We start from the raw sequence: 23,260 nt of genomic DNA on the forward strand, positions 1-23,260 counted from the left end.
GTATTTTCACATAAATTATTACCCTAATTATACAGAACCTGGTGTTCTTTGAGACTCAGTGACTTCCAAACATCACCTGTAATAGGGGAGAACACATCTGACCACCCATACTGCATCTTTTTTTTTTTTTTTTTGTCCTTTGTCTTTTTAAGGCCACACCCGCGGCATATAGAGCTTCCCAGGCTAGGGGTCTAATAGGAGCTATAGCTGCTGGCCTACACCACAGCCACAGAAACATCAGATCCTTAACCCACTGGGCAAGGCCAGGGATTGAACCCTCAACCTCATGGTTCCTAGTCAGATTAGTTTCCACTGGGCCACAATGGGAACTCCATCTACTGCATCATTTTTTAAGTTTAATCTTTGTATTCTATTGCTTTTGCTGCAAGTTAAGAATATTGTCTATTGCCCATATCTTTTTCCTCTTCTCAACTGACAGAGCTGTTCTCTGCCTAGAGCACCTGGGATCTACCTGCCCTCACACCCAGAAGTGGCCAAGTCCCAGCTATGGTCCCTGTCCAGAGCAAAGCAAAGAAGGCAAGAGGAAAGATAAACTCCAGAAGCCATCTGCTCCCTTCTCCCTCCCCAGTTTACAGATGAGAAAACTGAGGTCCAGAAGGAGAGCTGTAAACCTTCCACCGTCCCTTGGTGGTAAATCCCATTCTGGGGTCCTCTGCTTCAGTGGCAGAGTCTCTGGCTGATGTTCTGCTGGCTATGAAGATCTATTTGCAGGATACCGTCTATGTGCTGGTCTTAGAGAGCCTCTTTTTCATGAGTTCCTCGGGCTCCTATCTATCTACTGTGTCTTAACTTTGAACCTTCCTAAGAGAACATCATTTGACCATGTTTCTAGTTCAGTGCTATTGCTAGCAGAGGGACCATTAGCCCCTTAGTCTTTTCTGATCTACAGAAGGAAGCTAGTCAAGCAAATGACCCTGAAGGGCCATGGAAGTTCTATCACCCTATGTAGTTCACCTCTGGCTGACCCACTCCCTGCCCTGGTTTCTGACGTGTGTACATCCTTACTCATATGCAGGTTATGGCTTCTGACTCACATCTCACTTGGGTCTTTAATTCCCAGGTTTTCTGGTCTTCTGAAGCCAGCTCAGTTGCTGTACTACCCTCTCTCCTAGACTCTTCAGCGTTGATTCATGCCTCTGCAGCACCCTCCCCCCCAAACCATCCAATCTGACCTTTTCTGCCATTCTCAGCCACAACCCAGACTCACTACTCATGTCACACTGTCTGGGGTCCCCAGGGTCTGATGTCATCCTCGACTTCTGACCAAAGAGACAAATGAATATATTTTATCCTCTACCTCTAGCCGTGCTCGCTGGGAGACACCCACTGTGAAACACAAAACCAGGGCAAGTCTGCAAGGTGCAAATGCTTTTTTACCTTCTTCAGCTCTTCCAGCTCAGAGAGGACACACATCTCCCTGAGGATGTGCCACCCAGAGGGCTGGCATTTGGCCGTGATGTTCCCGGTGTAGCCGCGGCTACAGGGAAGGGTATACTCATCATTCTTAGCCCCAAATCCAAAGACCATGTTGTTACACTGGGCTGGAAAAGAATGGAAACAAAGAAGAAAAATGTCTCTGAATATCTTGACCCTCTCTATAAACTATACAGCAGTGCTTTAAAAGTCGTATTAAAAAAACAGTGCTAAAGAAGCCGTGGAGACAAAAGCCAGGCAAAATTCAGGAGCAGGAGAAATTTGTCTGTGATGCTCAGCTTCATCCTTTTAGTTCCTTTTCCTCTTTCCTGATGTTCTACCCTCCTGAGGCAGGTTCCTCTCTCTCCAGATGTCTGATTTATGCCAACAATCTCTCTTCTTTTTTTTTTTTTTTTTTTTTTTTTTGTCCGTACCTGTGGCATATGGAAGTTCCTGGGGCCAGGGATAGAATCCAAGCCACAGAAGTGACCTTAACCACTGGATCATTTTTTCTTTTTTTTTGCTTTTTACGGCCACACATGCAGCATATGGAAGTTCCCAGGCGAGGGGTCAAATGAGAGTGGCAGATGCCAGCCTGTGCCACAGCCACAGCAGCTTGGATTCTGAGCCATGTCTGCGACCTGCTCTGCAACTCATGGCAATGCCGGATCCTTAACCCACTGAGCAAGGCCAGGGATCGAACTTGTGTCCTCATGGATACTAGTCAGGTTCATAACCTGCTCAGCCACAAAGGGAACTCCTAGATGCTGGATCCTTAACCTCCTGCAACACAGGAGAACGCCCAGCAATCTCACTTTTAATGGGCCAACCACTAATAAGTATTAGGTGAAAATAAGACAGGGTGTAGTCACTCCCAGGAAATAGTTTCAGTCTTTAAGGGAAAGCTAGCAAACCAGAAAATCTTCAAGACACCATGGGACAAAGCAGGCATGATGTGATTGAAAGATAGTCATTGCCATTTGGCTATGAGTCACATGTCCTGCTTTGTACCCCTTTAAAGGATTCTCAGATCGTGACCAGTCCTTAGCTCCTCTTGCTGCTAGCCCTAAAAATATATTCTTAACATGATAGGGACTGGGAGGAGGAAGTCTTAAGGGCTATGATTTTTTGTTTCTTTTCCCCATGGCTGTGTCTTTTTTTTTTTTTTTTTTTAATTGCTGAACCTGTGGCATATGGAAATTCCTGGGCTAGGGGCTGAATCAGAGCTGCAGCTGCCAGCCAATACCACAGCCACAGTAACACTGGATTTGAGCCGCATCTGCAGCCTATGCTGCAGCTTATGGCAATGCTGGATTCTTAACACAGTGAGTCAGGCCAGAGATTGAACCCACATCCTTGTTCGCTGCTGTCTGAAATGCCTAAACATTTTAGGCACGTGGTAAATACTTATTGAATATATGTTGAAAGTGGCACAGATCTTGGTAAGAGAGGTTTAAAATTAAATGTAAAGAATTACTTTTTTTAGGAGTTCCCATTGTGGCACAGGGGAAGCGAATCCAACTAGGAACCATAGGTTGTGGGTTTGATCCCTGGCCTCACTCAGTGGGTTAAGGATCTGGCAATGCCATGAGCTGTGGTGTAAGTCACAGACATGGGCTCAAATCTGGCACTGCTGTAGCTGTGGCATAGGCTGGCAGCTACAGCTCTGATTGGACCCCTAGCCTGGGAATCTCCATATGCTGCAAGTGAGGCCCTAAAAAGCCAAAAAAAAAAAAAAAAAAAAACCCAAAAACAAAAGAATTGCTTTTTTTAATCTGAAGAAGAGAAGTGGGGTGGGAGTGTTTGTGTGTGTTTGTGTCTGGGTATACATAAAAGACCTGGAAAAGGAGTTCCTTCTGTGGTGCAATGGGATCCTAGGTGTCTCTGGAGCACTGAGATGCAGGTTTGATTCCAGGCCTGGCATAGTGGGTTAAGGATCTGGCATTGTGGCAGCTGTGGCATAGGTTGACACTGTGGCTTGGATCTGATCCTTGGCCCAAGAACTCCATATGCCGGGGAGCCAAAAAAATAAATTAATTAAAAAAAATTTGTTTTAAATGGGAAAAATGTCTTCTTTCCTTGGTCCGTCCCTTGGATTATGATTTAGGAACATTTTCAGCCTCAGGGCTCTTTTAACATGTAGATCAGTAAACTACAGTTGAAGCATTTGCATCACAGCCTGCAGTAAAATCAGTCTTGTGTGATGTTTACGCGAAGAGTTGGAGATCCAGTTACTGATTAGCAAGGTCTGAAATAGCTGAAACTGAGTTTCATCACGGTGGACCGGGGAACAACTGCTTCTTTCCGCTAAAAGTCAGTCTTAGAACAATTCTACTTCAGGAACACCTCCAATATGCCATCAACTAATCAGATGCCCCTAACCTGCTTCCCTCCAGAGGACTGGAAGCCAGATTTACCTTTTCCAAACACTCTGAAAGAGTCGTCCTCTAGAGGGAACAGCTCGCGAAGGCTGGCCTTCACCTTCTCAGCCACCTGTTCAATGCCTGACAGCAGCTCAGTTGTGCTGCTGGATCCAATAACTTCATACCCAGCAATGATGCTTCCATCTCTACAGAGATGACGTGGAAAGAAAAATGAGATTCATTCATTCAGTCATGCAGGGCTTACTCTGTGTGGTCACAGCATTGGGTTCACAGGAATAGATCAAACAGGTTTGGTCTTTCCTTCATGGAGCTTAAGTGCTAGTGGAGAAGGCGAGGCAAATAAGAAACAAGTCACAAATAGTTACAAATTTTGTTAAGTGTCACTGCAGACACTTACTGATAAGAATAACAAGTAAAAGTGAGGCCCACTTTTTTAATTTTATTTTTTTCTCTTTTTACGGCCGCACTGGTGGCATATGGAAGTTTCTGGGTTATGGGTTGAATCAGAGCTGCAGCTGAGGCCTATGCCACAGCCACAGCAACACTGAATCCAAGCTGCGTCTGTGATCTACACTGCAGCTTGCAGCAACACCAGATCCTTAACCCACTGATGAGGCCAGGGATCAAACCCACTCACGAACACTATGTCAGGTTCTTAATCTGTTGAGCCAGGACAGGAACTACAGGGCTCCCTTCCCTGGGTGGCTCAGCAGGTAAAGGATTTGGCCCAGGCATGGCCAAAAAATAACATAAAATAAAAATAAAATAGAAGAAAATAAAAAGTGGTCAGGAAAGCCTTCTCTCTGTGCAGAAGGTCTTTGAAGCTCAGACCCAAAGATGAGAAGAAATAGCCAGTGATACAAAACACATTGCTATAGCATTGCCAGCATCTGAGAAGAGCCTCAGGCAAGAAAATGCTGTGAGTCTGACAGACGTCAAGTCAGACAACATGACTAAAACTCCATGAGCAGGTAGAGATGGATAGGAGATGACATCTCCTATGACAAACCCAAGAGCCTGATGGAACAGGACCTGAGAATTTCAATTTCATTTTTTTACTAAAAAGTTTTACTCTTTATTAAAAGGTATGGTCCCATTTATTTTTTAAGATCATCCCTCTGGTGGCCTTGTGGAAAACGGGTGAAGGGAGAAAGCAGGGAAGCAGGAATGCTAGTTAAGATAGAGGGGGTGGTGTCTTGAACTGGTTGGGCAGCGGTGCAGGTGGGGAGAGGTCAACTGGTTAGATTCAGGTTATATTGAAGGATAGAAGCCAGAGGACGTGCTAATGGCGAAGATTTCAGGTGTGGGAGAAAGAAACTAGTCAAGAACAACCCCCAAGGAACTGAAAACCAAACTGGAGTGTATTCACATGATGGACTATTACTGGGTAATGCAATGGAGGGAACCACTGATACTCAGAAAAACAAAGATGAGGAGTTCCCGTCGTGGCGCAGTGGTTAACGAATCCGACTAGGAACCATGAGGTTGCAGGTTCGATCCCTGCCCTTGCTCAGTGGGTTAACGATCCGGCGTTGCCGTGAGCTGTGGTGTAGGTTGCAGACGTGGCTCGGATCCCGCGTTGCTGTGGCTCTGGCGTAGGCTGGCAGGGCAGCTACAGCTCCAATTCGACCCCTAGCCTGGGAACCTCCATATGCTGTGGGAACGGCCCAAGAAATGGGCAAAAGAAAAAAAAAAAAAAAGAAAGAAAAGGAAAACAGAGATGAGTCACAAAGGCCTTATGCTAAGCAAACAAAGTCAGGCACACACAAAAAAAACCCTGGGTATCAGACGATCATGAAATTCTAGGATGAGCAAAACTAACATAGGGTGATAGAAATAAAGCCGATGGTTATTTCTGTTAGAGAGGGTAGGAAGGAATGGGCTAGGAGATTGGTTGGAAAGGAGCACAAGGGAACTTTGAGGATAATGGAAATGGTCTGCCTTTTTTTTTTTTTTTTTTTTTTCCTTAAGCTGCACCCGAGGCACATGGAGGTTCCCAGGCTCAGGGTCTAATTGGTGCTGTAGCCGCCAGCCTATGCCATAGTCACAGCAACGCCAGATCTGAGCCGCATCTGCAACCTATACCACAGCTCACAGCAACGCCAGATCCTTAACCCACTGAGCAAGGCCGGGGTTCGAACTCATGGCTCATTTCCGCTGTACCACGATGGGAACTCCAGAGACAGAGATTAAGATTTACTGTACATTATGTATGTAAAGAGTAAAATTTAAATATTTATATTTTTAGACTTAGGCTTACTTTTGCTGTTTTATCTACAAATTTTTGGAGACCGTTTGTAAGATATATATAATGGAATAGAAATTAGAGATATAAACAGAAAACCAAGGAAAAGAAAAATGTGAATATTGAATAGAAACTTGTGACTGAGTTTCCATTTTGTCTATGAGTTCAATGACAGCAAAGTCAAAAACAGAAGTTTATTAATTATACAGACCTTGATCTAAGAAAAAAAAAGCAGTGCTTTCGCTAGCATGGAACTTTAAAGAAAATTATACACATGAATGTTTATATAAATACATGAGAAGGCTTAAAGTATAATGACCAGGACAGTGTATTTATAGCAAATGCTATTGAAAATTTCTGATAGCTGTTCTTTAAACTAGCTGTGAAAAAATATGTAAGAAGTTACGTTCTCTGACCTCTAAGTCACTTCCTCTACCGAGCAGACTGTAAATAGTTGGTAATCAATGCACACATGGGTAGCTGACCAAATAATTTTTGAATTGAATCATAAACAAAAGGATAATTTACCAAATATCTCTTTGTTTGCTGTAGACAGTGATTCATGGGTTTTGAACTATGGTGCATACATGATATTAACCCCCAATATAATATTTTACCCAAGGCTCCCCTTCTGGCCCTCGGTTATACAACATCATACCCCTGCGTTCATGGAAGGAAAAAAACCCATCCTTCCATAACCTACAACCCTCCTTCCCACCCCTCACCCCTTCCCACACACACACACACCAAGCTTCCTTCCAAGCTCAGCCCTGTTTTGTGTGTTTCTAATTCTAGTCTCTGATACATAGCTTTGAGAATGCCATTCAACATTTATGTCCCCAAATGCATTTCAATGAGAATATAGACTTATCCTCTCCAGACTTTTTTTTTTTTTTTTTTTTTTTTAAGGGCTGCACCTGAGGCATATGGAAATTCCTAGGCTAGGGGTCAGATTGGAGCTGCAGCTGCCAGCTACACCACAGCCACAGCAATGCGGGATCTGAGCCTGTGCCACAGCTCACGGCAACACCACAGCCTTAACTCACTGAGCGAGGCCAGGGATCAAACCCACATCCTCATGGATACTAGTTGGGTTTGTTACTGGTGAGCCACAATGGGAACTCCCTCTTCAGACTTACCAAAGCATCACAGATTTTATCCAGTTTTTATAAGAATCCTATCTCAAAGACCAATTCTGTGACCTATTTTCTATCAAGGTTACTTGGGAACAGCAAGAGGCATCCTGCAGGAATGGTACACGATTCCAAGGATGCCCCTTTGAAGGCCACTGTGTTACTTACCGAAATTGAGTAACTCGAACTGATTCGAAACCTGGGATTCCTTTGAAGGATTTCTTAAGCTTTACAAAGAGAGCAAAGGACAATATGTTGATCTTTGTCCCCACACAAGAAAGACATTTTTACAAAAAATGGACATAGACAATAGACCAGCCAATGGAAGCGCTGACCAAAGGAAAGAGCTATGGTGGGAAGCAGTGGCGTGTTACAGAAATACAATTAACAAACTATTATATAGAGACTGGATAAACAACAATGTTTTGCTCTATAGCACGGGAGCTATATTCAATATCCTGTGATAAACAATAATGGAAAAGATTATGAAAAAAGAATACATATATATATATATGAATCACTGCTATATAGCAGAAATTAACACAACACTGTAAATCAACTATAATTCAAATACAAATTTTTAAAAAAGAAATACAACTAAAATAACAGCAGCAGATATACATGCATGCATGCACAAACATGTATAATTTGTTTTCGAGGTTGCTAATAAAGAGTGTAGAACCAATTCCTTGGACTAGAAGGTGAATTAGGTGCCAGGTAATATAAAAAATTCACCCAAGGAGTTCCCATCCTGGCTCAGTGGTTAATGAACCTGACTAGTAACCATGAGGATGCGGGTTCAAAACCTGGCCTTGCTCAGTGGGTTAAGGATCTGGTGTTGCCATGAGCTGTGGTGTAGGTCGCAGACACGGCTCAGATCCTGCGTTGCTGTAGCTGTGGTGTAGGCTGGCAGCTGAAGGTCCAATTTGACCCCTAGCCCGAGAACTTCCATATGCCTTAGGTGCAGCCCTCAAAAGACAATAAATAAATAAATAAATAAATAAATAAATAAATAAATAAATTCACCCCACATCTAAGTTTTCCTTCCGCAAAATAAGCCATTGATTTCAACAGATACTTAAATGGACTCTGCCTGCAAAGTGTCTGCGCATGTCTTTGTTAGAAGCACATCTGAACCACCATCCTGGGCACAGGTAGTTTTAGGTGGCTTCATTAAGTCCAAAATTTCCCTCAGTAACTCTTTGTAGCCTCTAACAAAATAGGCTTCTTTAGGGAAAAAAAAATCCAAAAAGTTGACAACTGAGCTTAGCTCATGAAAACTTTGGACAAAGGAAAAACAAAGCAATCAAGAAAGCTTCGTACCACATTGTGCTAACAAATGAACAAAACTGAACACCAAAGAAAGGGAAAGAAGTCAATTATTTAACACTCCTTGAAAGAAAATGTTCAGAGTACATCACTTGTGCAGAATGGTCAACTGTCGTGTAGTAACTCATTGAAAATGAATAACTAAGAATATGTGTTAAATACGTATGTTGAATTGGGAACTTATATTTAGCCAAAGATTTCTTATGCAATAAGTCAAAGGTACTTACTTGAATTTCAATTCCAGTGGTATATTTGGCATATAGAGCCGAAGATGAATCCAAAAGGTCTTTTGCAAATCTTTCCTGAATTTTGAAAGTGCCCCAAACCTCTACAGAAAATAAAAAGAAATTTACAGAGATAAAGATAACTCACTTGATTATATTATAGAATAAAATTACAAAAGTCTAATTCAGCCCATCTCCTTTTTTTTTTTTTTCTCCCCGTCATTTTTAGGGCCGCACCCGTGGCATGTGGAAGTTCCCAGGCTAGGGGTCTAATCGGAACTACAGCTGCAGCCACAGCAATGCCAGATCCGAGCCCCATCTGCGACCTACACCACAGCTCATGGCAACACCAGATCCTTAACCCACTGAGCGAGGCCAGGGATCGAACCTCTGTCCTCATGGATAGTAGTCAGATTTGTTTCTGCTGCGCTATGGTGGGAATTCCTATTTCAGCCCATCTCTTTGATTGCAGAACTTTGATTTCCTTTTATGATGAATGTTCACCTGAAGTAATACAGAAAGCATACATAAAACCACAGTTTCTATTGTGGATTTGGAATATCATGGGAATGTGCCGGCAATCAAGGTGGCCTTATAAGCAGGTAAATGAGTGGCCCCTCGCATGTGATTATAAAAGGCAGTCACTAAGCAAGGAAATATCCCAATCTAGGCACGAAGGTTAAACATTGTCCCTATTAAAAAATATATTTTTAAGGTCGCTACCGGGAGTTCCTGATGTGGCACAGCAGAAATGAATCCGACTAGTATCCACGAGGTCTTGGGTTTGATCCCTGGCCTCGATCAGTGGGTAGTGGATCCAGTGTTGCCATAGTCTAGGTTGCAGACATGGCTCGGATCCTATATTGCTGGGGCTGTGGTGTAGGCCAGCAGCCATGGCTCCAGTTCAACCCCTAGCCTGGGAACTTCCGTATGCCACTGGTGTGGCCCTAAAAAACAAACAAAAACAAAAGAAAATCATGGACTTGGAAAACAGACTTGTGGCTGCCTGATGGGAGAGGGAGGGAGTGGGAGGGATCGGGAGCTTGGGGTTATCAGACACAACTTAGAATAGATTTACAAGGAGATCCTGCTGAGTAGCATTGAGAACTATGTCTAGATACTCATGTTGCAACAGAACAAAGGGTGGGGGAAAAAAATGTAATGTATACATGTAAGGATAACTTGATCCCCTTGCTGTACAGTGGGAAAATAAAAAATAAAAAATGAAAACAACAACAACAACAACAAAACAAAACAAAAACAAAAAAAGAAAGAAAGAAAAGAAAAATCACTAATTGTTGAGAGTTCCCGTCATGGCTCAGCAGTAAGGAACCCAACTAGTATCCATGAGGATTTGAGTTCGATCCCTGGCCTCATTCAGTGGATTAAGGATCTGGTGTTTCTGTGAGCTGTGTGGGTAGGTTGCAGTCATGGCTTGGATCCTGCGTTGCTGTGGCTGTGTCTTAGCGCATTTCTTTCGATATGATCGCTAGGTAACCCTCCCTGCTTTCACAGCTCCAAACTTTTATTTTCTGGAAATTGAAGGTGACCAAAGAGGTGAAAAGAAAGTGGGAAGAAAAACGTTATTTACAGGACGGGAGTTCCCATCGTGGCTTCGCGGTTAAGAAACCCGAATAGTATCCATGAGGATGCGGGTTCAATCCCTCGCCTCACTCAATGGGTTAAGGATCTGGCATTGCCCTGAGCTGTAGTGTAGGTCACAGATGTGGCTCAGATCCCGTGTTGCTGTGGCTGTGGTGTAGGCTGGCGGCTGAAGCTCCAATTCGACCCCTAGCCTGGGAACCTTCATCTGCCCTGGGTGTGGCCCTAAAAAGAAAAATGATGTTATGTATACAAGCTCTCTCCCTACTTGGAATTTCAGGGAATCTTCCTAAATTTCAAAAGAACCGTAGAATTATAGAGGTGAGCTGGTGTACCTCTTGGTTGAACTGACGCTCCAACATTAACCTGTATTTCTCAATCCTCTGCATTTATGAAGCTGTCACGTGTCCAGCCAAGCCTAGCAGGGATCTCTGCCCTTTGCTCTCCCTGGAAACACCAGCTCTCCACTGGGAGGCAAACAGAAACACCGGGACGCAGACGGAGAGGTCCCTCTGTCACCTATGCCCCCGCCTAGAAGCCGCTCTTGGTATCCTTCCGCGCTTACTTGTTCTCTCGCAGAAATTGACACTGTGGGTGAGGTTGTTGAGATGACAGTCACAGCTCTGGAGCGATCCTGCCCCCTGAAGGTGGCAGTTCTGGGGGTCGAGGCACGAGGGAGGAAACCAGACGTAGCCGTCTTCACAGGCACAGCGCAGGACCCCGTTCTGGTTGGCACAGTCTGCGCGAAAAACAGAGCTTGGTCAATAAATTGGCTGTGACTGAGTCCTCATCTTTGGCTCTGACATAGAACCTGAACCGAAGGCTGCAAGTATCTCTCTCGCCAAAAGCGAGAAGGATGAAACCAAGATGGAAGTGTGTTTGAGGTTAAAAAAAATGTCCTGCTTAGGAGATACGGAGGTTGGAATCAGAAACCCAGCAAACATAAAAATAAGGAGTTCCCGGTGTGGCTCAGTGGGTTACAAACCCGACTAGCATCCATGAGGAAGCAGGTTCGATCCTTGGCCTTGCTCAGTGGGTTAAGGATCCAGCGTTGCTGTGAGCTGTGGTGTAGGTTGCAGACTTGGCTCGGATCCCAAACTGCTGTGGCGTAAGACTGGCAGCGGCAGCTCTGATTAGACCCTCAACTTGGGAACCTCCATATGCCACAGGGGCAGCCTTAAAAAAAAAAAAAAAAAAATTAAATGGCTGGGGCCAGCATCCGAACGAAAGATGTATGCCCAGTAGATAGAGAATGGAGACAGAAGCAGAAGAAGGGACATTAACTCCTGAGTTATTTAAAGGGTTCTAGAGAATATTTGTCCACTGTCTTATCAGAGGCTCCCATCCACCCAGCATCACCCGACATGGGCCCTGTTAGCAATATGGCAAAGGCATAGAGATCTTTTTGTTTGTTTGTTTATTTGCTTGTTTTTACAGACTCACCTGCAGCATATGGAAGTTCCCTGGCTTGAGGTTGAATCAGAGTTGCCGCTGAGGCCTACACCACAGCCACAGCAACGTGGGATCTGAGCCTCATCTGCAAACTACATCAAAGCTCATGGCAATGCCAGATCATTAACCCATTGAATGAGGCCAGGGATCAAACCTGCATCCTCACTGAGACAAAGTTGGGTCCTTAAGTCATTGAACCACAACAGGAACCTCAAGAGAGACCCTTTTTTAAGAAAAATGAAAAATGTCATTAGCTAGTCCTGTATGCTCATTTCCTTCTATTTGACCTAAAACCCCCACTGAAAAATTTTTCTTTTTTCATAGGAAAAAAAAATGGGGCAAAGTCACCAGATACTGTTATGAAAATATGCACAATGGTGTATAGTAAAATGGTTCTCAAGCTTTACCATGTGTTAGAACCTTCTGGGGAAAGTTTATGATTCAGTAAGTCTGGGATAGAGCCAGGGATATGCATTTCTTTTAAGCTTTTTTTTTGGTCTTTTGTCTTTTGAGGGCTACACCTGTGGCATATGGAGGTTCCCAGGCTAGGCGTCAAATTGGAGCTGTAGCTGCTGGCCTACACCACAGCTCACAGCAATTCCAGATCCTTAGCCCACTGAGTGGGGCCAGGGATCGAACCTGCAACCTCATGGTTCCTAGTCGGCTTCATTTCTGCTTCGCCAGGACGGGAACTCCTCTTTTAAGCTTCTTGATGCTGCAGCTACTATGGGTGGGGCGCCACACTCTGAGAACTTTTGCTTTAGATCAAACACTTAACTTCTCCTAACCCCACTGTTGTGGTCATTAGCGCTGTTGGCAAATGCTTTTCGCAAGCGTTTCTTCTTCTGTTTTTGTTTGTTTGTTTGTTTGTTTTTTCATTTCTTTTTTGGCTACCCTGTGGCACATGGAGATCCCAAGCCAGGGATCAGATCCGATCTTCAGTTGAAACCTACCCTGAAGCTGCAGCAATGCAGGATCTTTAACCCACTGTGCCGGGATGAGGATCGAACCTGTGTTCCAGTGCTCCAGAAATGCCTCTGTTGTACCACAGAGGGGACTTCAAAGCATTTATTCTTTCAAGCCACAGATATTGGGGGGATGACGGAGTCCATGGCTTAACCTAACCTCCCCTGACTCAAACACCGCCTTCCCCATCTCCACTCCCGGTCCCCAGAGACTGACTGACACGTGGTGGCCTTTGCTCTGAGAATCCTCATTGACCCAGAGAACCACAAGGGTGAAGCCTCCAGAAGCTTCAGGAAGTTCTTCACGTCTCTTTTCTCCTTGGAATTGCGGTAGGCCACCTGAAGCAGCAGCTCATATTCCTGGTTTGGGCCTAGAGAGAGAGAGAGGGAATCAAGGACCTCACTTCGCAGGCTCTGAGGGAGATAATGCACAGCCAAGAACCACAGGGCAATCATCAAATTCAGTCCCGGGGTCCAGGCTGCTGCTCTGCTCGGTATTTAAGTCCACCTATAAATGAGCCTACGGAGCAAAGCATTCAGACCCTCCACGTGTGCCTGAGATGCGTCTCTCCTCTCTCTTCTGCCAAGCCAGCTGCTCCGAGCTCTCTGACCCAGCCTGGCCATCCCTCTCCTGACATTCTGCCTTTATTATACTGTTGAGTCCTCACAAATATTTTGCCAGTTGGAATTACTATTATTATCCTTTTATAGACTTAAGGTGTTTAGGTCAAAGATCTTTTATTTTATTTATTTATTTATTTATTTTATTTATTTTTTATTTTATTTATTTTTTGTCTTTTCTAGGGCTGCACCCATGGCATATGGCGGTTCCCAGGCTAGAGGTCTAATCGGAGCTGTAGCCGCCAGCCTACGCCACAGCCACAGCAACACCGGATCCGAGCTGCGTCTGCGACCTACACCATAGCTCACGGCAATGCCACAGCCTTAACCCAGTGAGCAAGGCCAGGGATCGAACCCGCAACCTCAGGGTTCCTAGTCGGATTTGTTAACTGCTGAGCCCTGACAGGAACTCTAGGTCAAAGATCTTAACAACCCATCAGAAGCACCTCTGGGGTGTGAACCTTGCTCTCTGGACCACACTCCTGGGGGGAGTCCTACCTGGAAGCTTTTCCTTATTCACAGTGAGTTCTTGTTTTGTTTTGATGCCATCACCTGTCTGTTGAAAAGAAAAAAAAAAAAAGAAGAATTACAGCAAGGTTTGTCATGTTTGTCGACCTTATTGGATTTCCCATTACACTGAAACCATGGATCTAAAATCCAAGCCAGGGATAATGGGGAGGGGGAAAGAGAGAGCATCACGGAGGCACCTTTTGAACACAAACCTGAAGGAGGGGGGGAAGTGAGAATCCCTGAGAAGGAACTTTCCAGGCAGAGGAGCCCATGCAAAGACCCTGCCTGGGATAAGAACAGGTCTGGCACCTGAAGGCCAGCGAAGCTAAGCGGAGGAGGAGAAGGACAGGAAGTGACGTCAGAGAGTATCCAGGGAGGCAGGTCCTGTAGATGCATCCATGCTGTGAATCAGGGCTTAGCTTCTACTTGAGTGGATGGAGCCTGCCGGGGAGTTCTGAACAGAGGGAAGGCATACTCCCCTCCACTTTTCAGAAGGCTCAGTCCTGCAGCTGTATTGGGAATAAATGGGCATAAGAAGCAATAAGAGCATTTCAGAAGTGATTGAAATAAGATTGTCGTGAGATAATGAAGGTTGGATCAGGATGGGAACCATGGAGCTGGTGACAAGGGCCTGGATTCTGGTTTTATTATTTTATTTTATTTTATTTTATTTTATTTTATTTTATTTTATTTTATTTTATTTTATTTTATTTTATTTTATTCTTCTGGCTGCACCTGGGGGAACATGGACCTTCCTGGGCCAGGGATCAAACCTGAGACAAAGTTACCACCTCAGCCACTGCTGCAGCTGTACCAGATCCTTAATCCAGGGAACTATTTTAAAGAAAAAGCCAGAAAGGTGTTCCCTGGTGGGTCAATGGATTAAGGATCTGGCATTGTCACCGCTATGGCTTAGTTCCTTCTGCAGCACAAGTTCGATCCCTGGCCCAGGAACTTCCACATACCATGGGTGAGGCCCCCAAACAAGCCAGAAAAAAAAAGAGCCAGTGACTTAGATATGGATTATGAGAAGAGTCAAGCATAATAAGTGTTTTGCCTAAGCAGCTGGAGAGGTGGTGATACCATTTGCTGACATGCGAAAGGAGGAGCATATTTGGTGAGAAAAAAAAAAAAAATGAGAGTTTAAATTTGCACATATTGGAGTTCCCGTCATGGCACAGCAGACATAAATCTGACTAGGAACCATGAGGTTGTGGGTTCGATCCCTGGCCTCGCTCAGTGGGTTAAGGATCTGGCGTTGCCGTGAGCTATGGTGTAGGTCACAGATGCGGCTCGGACCTGGCATTGCTGTGGCTCTGGCGTAGGCCGGCAGCAACAGCTCCGATTAGACCCTTAGCCTGGGAATCTCCATATGCCATGGGTTTGGCCCTAAAAAGACAAAAGACAAAAAAATAAATAAAAATAAATTCGCACATATTAAGTTGAGGGACCTCTGGGGCACCCAACTGGAGAAATCAGTAGATAGTAGATACGTGAGTGTGAACTACAGGGGACAGGTCTGAGATGGAGACACAAATCTGGGACTCTTGGGCAGGCAGAAAACATTAAAACCATGACCCCAGAAGAGAACAATGAGAAAGCAAGTATAGTGTCAAGAAAAAGGGCCCTTCTTACACTGTTGGTGGGAATATAAATTGGTGCAGCCACTATGGAAAAGAGCATGGAGTTTCCTCCAAAAAACTAAAAATAGAGTTGCCATATGATCCAATAACCCCACTCCTGGGCATCTTTCTGGAGAACACTGTAATTTGAAAATATACATGCACCCCAATGTTCATAGCAGCACTATTTACATAATAGCTAAGACATGGAAGAAACCTAAATGTTTGTTGACAGATGAATGGAAAAAGAAGATGTGGTATATGTATCCAATGGAATATTACTTAGCCATAAAAAGAATGAAATAACGCCATTGGCAGTAACATGGAGGGACCTAGAGATTATTTTATTAAGTAAGTCAGACAGAGAAAGACACATATCCTATGATAACACACCTAAGGAATCTAAAAAAAAAAAAAAAAAAAAAAAAAAGAGACGAATGAATTTACAAAACAGAAATGAACTCACAGACATAAAAAAAACACTTACGGTTACCAGAGGGGTGGGGTGGAGGAGATAAATTAGGAGTTTGGGATTAACATATACACACTAATATATATAAAACAGATAAACAACAAAGACCTACTGTGTAGCACGGGGAAGTATATGCAATGTCTGGTAATAACCTATAGCGGAAAAAATCTGAAAAAGAACATACATATACATACATATGTATGTATAACTGAATCACTTAGCTGTACACCTGAAGGGAACATAAACTATAAATTAACTATACCCCAATTTTTAAAAAATGGTTATTGAAAAAAAATGAGTATGGGTAGGGAAGAGGTCAAGGATGGCTAGAGTTGATCTCTATGCCTTTTCTCCATCAGAGAAGACCTAGGAGACGATGTGCTGAGTGAGAAGAGATCAGAGTTTCCATTATGGTTCAGGGAAAACCCACATAGTGTCTGTGAGAGTGCAGGTTCGATCCCAGGCCTCACTCAGTGGGTTAAGTATCCAGCGTTGCCACCAGCATGGGGCTCGTATCTAGTGTTACTGTGACTGTGGTGTAGGCCAGCAACTGCAGCTTTGATTCGACCCCTAGCCTGCGAACTTCTGTATGCTGCAGGTGTGATAGTGAAAAGAAAAAAAAGTAGAGAGAGAGATCTCCAAGATGACTTAGTCTATGATTCTGGGTTTGCAGTCAGGCTATCTAAGCCCCAAGGGATGAAATGACTCATCCAAGGTCACACAGCTAATAGCGGTAATGTTGAGACAAGAGCCCAGTGTTTCTGAATCCGGGTCTATGAAATTATGTCATTTCAGTTGCCCAGAGATTGATGGAGGCTAAATGTGCCTGAGGACAGCAGGGAGGTGGTAGAGAGGAAAATAGGACATGAGCCAACTCACCCCCAGGAAGCTGTCTGAGCCCTCAGTGACCGTGAAAAAGGAGATGAGAAAGAGCACGGGGACTCTCATCTTCCGCTGGCCCCTCCTGGTCCTGGATGGAACATAAGCAGCTGGATTCATAGTCTAAGACTGGACAGGTATGTCCCATGCGAGGCTGAGGCACAAAAACAGGTCAAGCCAAAATTTAAAAATTTCCACAATGGAGTTCTCGTTATGGCGAGGCAGAAACGAATCCGAAAAGGAACCATGAGGTTGCAGCTTTGATCCCCGTCCTCACTCAGTGGGGTAAGGATCTGGCATTGCCGTGAGCTGTGGTGTAGGTCGCAAACGTGGCTCAGATCCCGCGTTGCTGTGGCTCTGGCATAGGCCAGCAGCTGCAGCTCCGAGTCATCCCCTGGCCTGGGAACCTCCACATGCTGTGGGTGTGGCCCTAAAAAGCAAAAATAAAATAAAATAAAATAAAATTCCCATAAGGGTAAAACTTTACTGGTCTCATCAGAAACTCTGAAAGTTTGGTTATTTTTCCACCTGTGACACCATCACTTGCACTCCCGTTGAAGAAGTAGTGAATTTCCATCTCCATGAACTTACTACAAAATATCTCCAAAATTCTCTTCTTGACTCAACAGAGACTATTGAGTCATGATTTAAATTTGCAACTAGGAGTTCCCGTCGTGGCGCAGTGGTTAACGAATCTGACTAGGAACCATGAGGTTGCGGGTTCGGTCCCTGCCCTTGCTCAGTGGGTTAACGATCCGGCGTTGCTGTGAGCTGTGGTGTAGGTTGCAGACGCGGCTCGGATCCCGCGTTGCTGTGGCTCTGGCGTAGGCCGGTGGCTACAGCTCCGATTCGACCCCTAGCCTGGGAACCTCCATATGCCGTGGGAGCGGCCCAAGAAATAGCAACAACAACAACAAAAGACAATAAATAAATAAATAAATAAATAAATTTGCAACTGGGTGTATTTAACCTTCAGCCCTTTATATCATTGAGGTTTTCTTTTCTCGTCCGTAAAGATAAGCATTCAAATAACCAAGGACCCTAGAACCATTACTATAAAGACAGAATCCCAGTGTTTCAATGTAAAAACAATAATGAAAGAATCCAGCAAATTTCCTTCTTCATAGTTAAGGAAATTAGCCACAAATTGTCCTCAAGGTCATGGTTATCTCAGGATAATTGTGACAAAACTTAGCACATAGTCATGGTCATAAAATTTCCTTTCCCTTTCTATCTCCATAGGAAAAGATGAAAAGCTATGATTCCCAAACTTGATACCCATCCCCTGGAATAAGTGCCCAGGCAGCAGCGCAGAAACCCAGGGTTGGCTCTCAGGCCCTTACCTGGCTCCCTGGATGCACGTGAACTTCACAAGCACCCGGCCATCCCAACAGTGCTGCCGCAGCTCTGCTCTCTGATCCATAAGAAAAAAGATATTAGAGACATGGTCACGACTCCCACAGAGGTGGCCTCTGGGTCAGTGGGGACTCTTTCTAGGGCTTTCTGGAGAAGCAGGAAAAATAAGCCACGAGACAGGTCCCCTTTGTATGTGCTTTGTCCCCTGAGGGACTTCTCCTCTCCCTGCTCACCCCCCCACCCCCACCCCTTCCTGACTGTCAAGACTCTAATCTGCTTTGGGCAGCAGCCTGGGCTCCAGATCATTTGCCTCGATCTAGTTTCTCCAAGATTATCTGCTCTGAGATCTGTTCCTTCTGGCCTGTGCTTTCTGCTTTCTGAAAGTTATTTGTTTCTGGAGTGGTGCTTTTCAAAAGTTTTTGATGCCATAAAAAGAAAAGAATTTTATAGCCCGAGTTTTATATAGACATACACACATAATAAAGCATATGTGTGTGTGTATATATATATGTGTGTGTGTGTGTGTGTGTGTGTGTGTGGTGTATCCATGTATACATAGAATATACACATGTACACATAAAACATATACATATGTAGATACATTTAATGAAAATTTTATTTATGTAAAATAACTGAACAGTTTCATGAAACAGAACTTAATTCTTTCCTTCTGCTGTTGGATGTTTTCTACTTGTTTTTCCTTCTTTCCTTCCTCCCTCCCTTCCTTTCTCCCTTTTTTCTTCCTCCCTCCCTCCTTCCTCATAAGCGGCCGCAACCTGCTGGATGGATCTCCCAGGACCCTCCTAGAGGGAGCCACGTCGCCGATGGAGCTTGTGCCCCTCCAAGCCTCTTTCCCACTTTTTCTCCCCTTCCAGGGAATTTGTAATGTGAATCCCTGCGTACCACGAGGGCCGTGCTCTGTGGTTCGGGTGCTCCTAGAGCATAACTGTCTGGGTTTGCGTGGACATGGATGGGACCTGCCCTCCCCCTTGTGCCAGGTCCTGGTTCCAAACGGGAGGCCTGGTCCTTACCTGGCTCTTTCTCTGCATCTCTCTCTCTTTCCAAAAAACCTTTGTCCCATGCAGCCTGAGGCTGCAACCCAATGCCAGCAGGCCAGGGCCAGAGCCCCGGGCATTGAGAGGAAACTGGCTCATCCTCTCCTTATCTCTTCCTCCCAATCTCCAGGGTGGATTCTGGACTGTCTCCTTGGACTTGCTAGAAATAGTAACTCATTATCATGGCTTTCAGACCAGTGATTCCCAGTCACTGGTCCATAGTCCATCTTCTATGACAAAGAAGGAGAAGGGGTGGGGAAGGAGGAAAGGAAATATTTCGGGGCTCATTTGAGAATACAGACAACCCCATCCCAGCCCAAACCTATTAAATCTCAGGCAGCCCAGGCCCAGCCATGTGCATGATTAAAACATCCCAAGTGGAGTTCCCGTCAAGGCTCAGAGGAAACGAATCTGACTAGCATCCCTAAGGACGCAGGTTCTATCCATGGCCTCGCTCACTGGGTTAAGGATCCAGCATTGCTGTGGCTGTGGTGTAGGCCGGCAGGTATAGCTCCAATTTGACCCCTAGCCCGGGAACCTCCATATGCTGTGGGTGCAGCCAAAAAAAAAAAAAAAAAAAAGAGACACACACGTACATACACTAAATAAATAAATAAATAAATAAATAAATAAACATCCCAAGTGGGCTGATATCCAGGCAGCGTTTAGAACTGTTATTCTAAACTGGTACCAGGAGAGGAAAAAAGAGTTCGCACTAGGGCTAATACTGTGATTTGTGATTCTCCTTTGGGGTTTGGGACCCAACCTCAAACGTATCGATTTTTTTTCTTTGCTTGCTTGATGCCTTCAGCTCCCTCAGGGTTAAAAGACTGACTTCCAGATAAATAACGAAAAATTGTTTAGTGTTAGTATGGGCCACACACTATTTGGGACACTATTCATTCCCCAGAATTGCTGTTGTTTTTTCTGAAATTTGGATTTAACTGGACATCCTGGATGTGACTAGTCAAAGGCAGGAAAATGATATTTTGAGGTGCTCGAGTCAAAACAGGCTCTGTGGTTGGATGGCCCAGGATTCAGGTCCTGGTTTTGACATTTACCAACTGGAGGTCCTTTGACATTTTCTTAGGCTTCCTATGTCCCAGTTGGCTCACCTAGAAGATGGGGGAAGTGGTATCGAATTTCAGAGAATTGAATGAGTAATTGCATATAGAGTCACCAGAGTCATGCTTGGCAGGGGGCAAGCCTCAACTATTGATAGCTACTAATATTAGCCATAAATCTTACCCTCAGTTCTTATAGTTACTGTTGGATTGTGTCAGAATTTGACCTCAATTCTGAGTCAAATTAACTTATCAAACAAAAGAGTTTCCGTTGTGGCTTACTGGGTTACGAACCCGACTAGCATTCATAAGGATGCTGGTTGGATCCCTGGTCTTAGTGGGTTGAGGATCTGGCATTCCCACGAGTTGTGATAGGTCCCAGATGCAGCTTGGATCTCGTGTTGCTGTGGCTGTGGTGTAGGCCGGCAGCTGCAGCTCCAATTTGGCCCCTAGCCTGGGAACTTTCATATGCCCCAGGTGTGGCCCTAGGAAAAAAAAAAGTAAAGAAAAGAAAAGAAAAAAAAAGTGCTCCCATGTTCCAAAGCAGCCCAGCTTTGAGATAGTGAAAAGAACTGAGTTATCTGACTCAAAGCAGAGTCTCAGCATGGGGATGCCAAGAAATACTGTGTGTGTGTATGTGTGTGTTTCGGGGAAGGTGTGATCTTTTTTTTGGAGGAGGGAGCTGTGATCTTAAACCCTACTTAAACTTGCCTTCGCTGGAAGCAAACCCCACAGTATTTTCAGCACTTCCTTCCAAGATGGGGGGGGAGGGGTCCTGATTATTTAAATAATCTCAGAATCCATGTGTCCTTGCCGCAGAGCAGGAGCTGTTGTCATCACAGTAAGTGTGTGTGTGTGTGTTTGCATCACACCTGGCTCTGTGCCTCTGAGGGCCAGGAGTGCCTGATCTAAGGCTGTGTGGGCCCTGGTATCCGTGGGAAGGCTTGGCCACGGTGGAAGCCCCCTCGCTTCCTTGAATTCATTCAAGTGAATTCATTTCTGATAATCCCTGTCCTTCAGTGTTCAGAGAACAATCATTAGAATTTGCTGCTACGCCTCTGGAGACAGCCGCCTATTGTCTCCCCAACCTTCCAGTTATGTATTTAGGATCCAAATATCATTTATGTATGTCAGCAGCTGTCTTCTTATCAACAGTGGTGCTTAATTGGAACTGCCCTCACCTACATGCTGCAGAATTTACGGCAACGGTCTAATTTTAGGCAGAGTTGAACTTCTGGGCTACTTTCCTGGCATCAGTATTTAAGGAATTATGTTTCTTGCCCTATAAATAAAATTCCCGGTAGGGCTGTCATCCTTGCCTCTGCCTTGGACTCACATGTGCACATATGCATAACACACACATACACACACACACACACACACACACATACACGGAGAGAGAGTTTCTCCAGCTAGGATCTGAAAGAAATCATGATTCAAAGAGAACTGGTTAACAGGCAGAGGATCTGTAAAATCCTATTTTTTTTCTTTTTTGTCTTTTTAGGCCCACCCCTGTGGCACATGAAGGTTCCCATGCTGGGGGTGGAAGCAGAGCTACAGCTGCCGGCCTTCACCACAGCCACAGCAACGAGGGATCCAAGCCCTATCTGCAACCTAGACCACAGCTCCTGGCAATGCCGGATCCTTAACCTACTGAGCCAGGCCAGGGATCGAACCTGTGTCCTCATGGATACTAATTGGATTTGTTCGTTTCTGCTGAGCCACGACAGGAAATCCTAAAATCCTGGTTTTATGTTAATTCTAATTTTATAAGTTTTTGGTCACATTTTCTTTGGGATCTGCCTTCGTATGGGGATCCTTGGGCCTTGTCCTTTAAGAAGAGTTTCTTTGTGTTCGTTTCAGGAGGCAGATGTGGTAGAGAAGACAGGTAGAAAGATAGATGGGGAAACAGAAAAGATAATGAGTTTCATATCCAGAAAAATGCTTAGTGGTTTGGTAAATTTTATGAGCTACATAAGCTACTTCTGGAAGGACCGTAATTTAAAGCTATTTAAAATTTCAGGGGTTCCCGTTGTGGTTTAGCAGGTTAAGGACCCAACATTGTCTCTGTAAGGATGTGGGTTTGATCCCTGGCCTCCCTCAGTAAGTTAAGGATGGGCGTTGCTGCGGCATAAGTCACCCAGGCGGCTCAGATTCGAAGTTGGTATGGCTGTGGCATAGGTCCCAACAGCAGCTCTGATTTGACCCCTAGCCCGGGAACTTCCCTATGCCCCAGGTGTGGCCATAAAAAGAAAAACAAAGGTATTTAAAATTTCAGCGGGTGTCTTTTTTTTAGCCACGCCCTTGGCATGCAGAAGTTCCTGGGCCAGGGATCGGACCCAAGCCACAGCAGTGACAACGCCAAATCCTTAACCCACTAGGCTACCAGGAACTCCAAAATTTCAATGACTGTCTTTATAAACATGTGTCCACAGTCAAGTTTTAAACACGTATTTTATACTTTTGCATGTTTGAATACGCTAATGTTGGATAAACTTAATGGAAAAAGACCAAGATGAATTAGACCCTAACCTTGGCTTTGTCCCTTATCTGCTAGAATTTGTGAAAGTTAAAAACAAAAACAAAAACCCCCCCCAAAACCAGAGTTCCCATCGTGGTGCAGCAGAAACGAATCTGACTAGAATCTGTGAGGTTTTGGGTTTGATCCCTGGCCTTGCTTTTTTTTTTGTCTTTTTGCTATTTCTTTGGGCCGCTCCCGCGGCATATGGAGGTTCCAAGGCTAGGGGTCGACTCGGAGCTGTAGCCACTGGCCTACGCCAGAGCCACAGCAACGCAGGATCCGAGCCACATCTGTGACCTACACCACAGCTCACGGCAACGCCGGATCGTTAACCCACTGAGCAAGGGCAGGGACCGAACCCGCAACCTCATGGTTCCTAGTCGGATTCGTTA

The 23,260-nt window shown here is 44.7% G+C and overlaps 1 protein-coding gene across 7 annotated transcripts in view; it reads right to left on the reverse strand.

The window, feature by feature from the left end:
• Positions 1 to 23,260, reverse strand: part of ADGRF1 (G protein-coupled receptor 110) — a 47,445-nt gene that overhangs the window by 14,070 nt on the left and 10,115 nt on the right. For 3 of the 7 annotated variants that reach the window (XM_021098135.1, XM_021098132.1, XM_021098133.1), the window contains exons 2-10: positions 18,216 to 18,286; positions 16,873 to 17,026; positions 13,888 to 13,945; positions 12,990 to 13,139; positions 10,917 to 11,090; positions 8,753 to 8,853; positions 7,365 to 7,423; positions 3,852 to 4,003; positions 1,399 to 1,562 (exon numbers count right to left, since the gene is read on the reverse strand). In XM_021098135.1, coding sequence (XP_020953794.1) covers positions 1,399 to 1,562; positions 3,852 to 4,003; positions 7,365 to 7,423; positions 8,753 to 8,853; positions 10,917 to 11,090; positions 12,990 to 13,139; positions 13,888 to 13,945; positions 16,873 to 16,992 — 978 coding nt within the window. In that variant the 5' untranslated portion in view covers positions 16,993 to 17,026; positions 18,216 to 18,286. Of the gene's footprint in view, positions 1 to 1,398; positions 1,563 to 3,851; positions 4,004 to 7,364; positions 7,424 to 8,752; positions 8,854 to 10,916; positions 11,091 to 11,794; positions 11,831 to 12,989; positions 13,140 to 13,887; positions 13,946 to 16,872; positions 17,027 to 18,215; positions 18,287 to 23,260 lie in introns of those variants that run through there. The other 4 variants (XM_021098134.1, XM_021098136.1, NM_001206355.1 and 1 more) reach the window with 4 other exon arrangements.

The sequence above is a fragment of the Sus scrofa genome, chromosome 7 (assembly GCF_000003025.6).
Source record: "Sus scrofa isolate TJ Tabasco breed Duroc chromosome 7, Sscrofa11.1, whole genome shotgun sequence".
Classification (NCBI taxonomy): Eukaryota; Metazoa; Chordata; class Mammalia; order Artiodactyla; family Suidae; genus Sus; species Sus scrofa.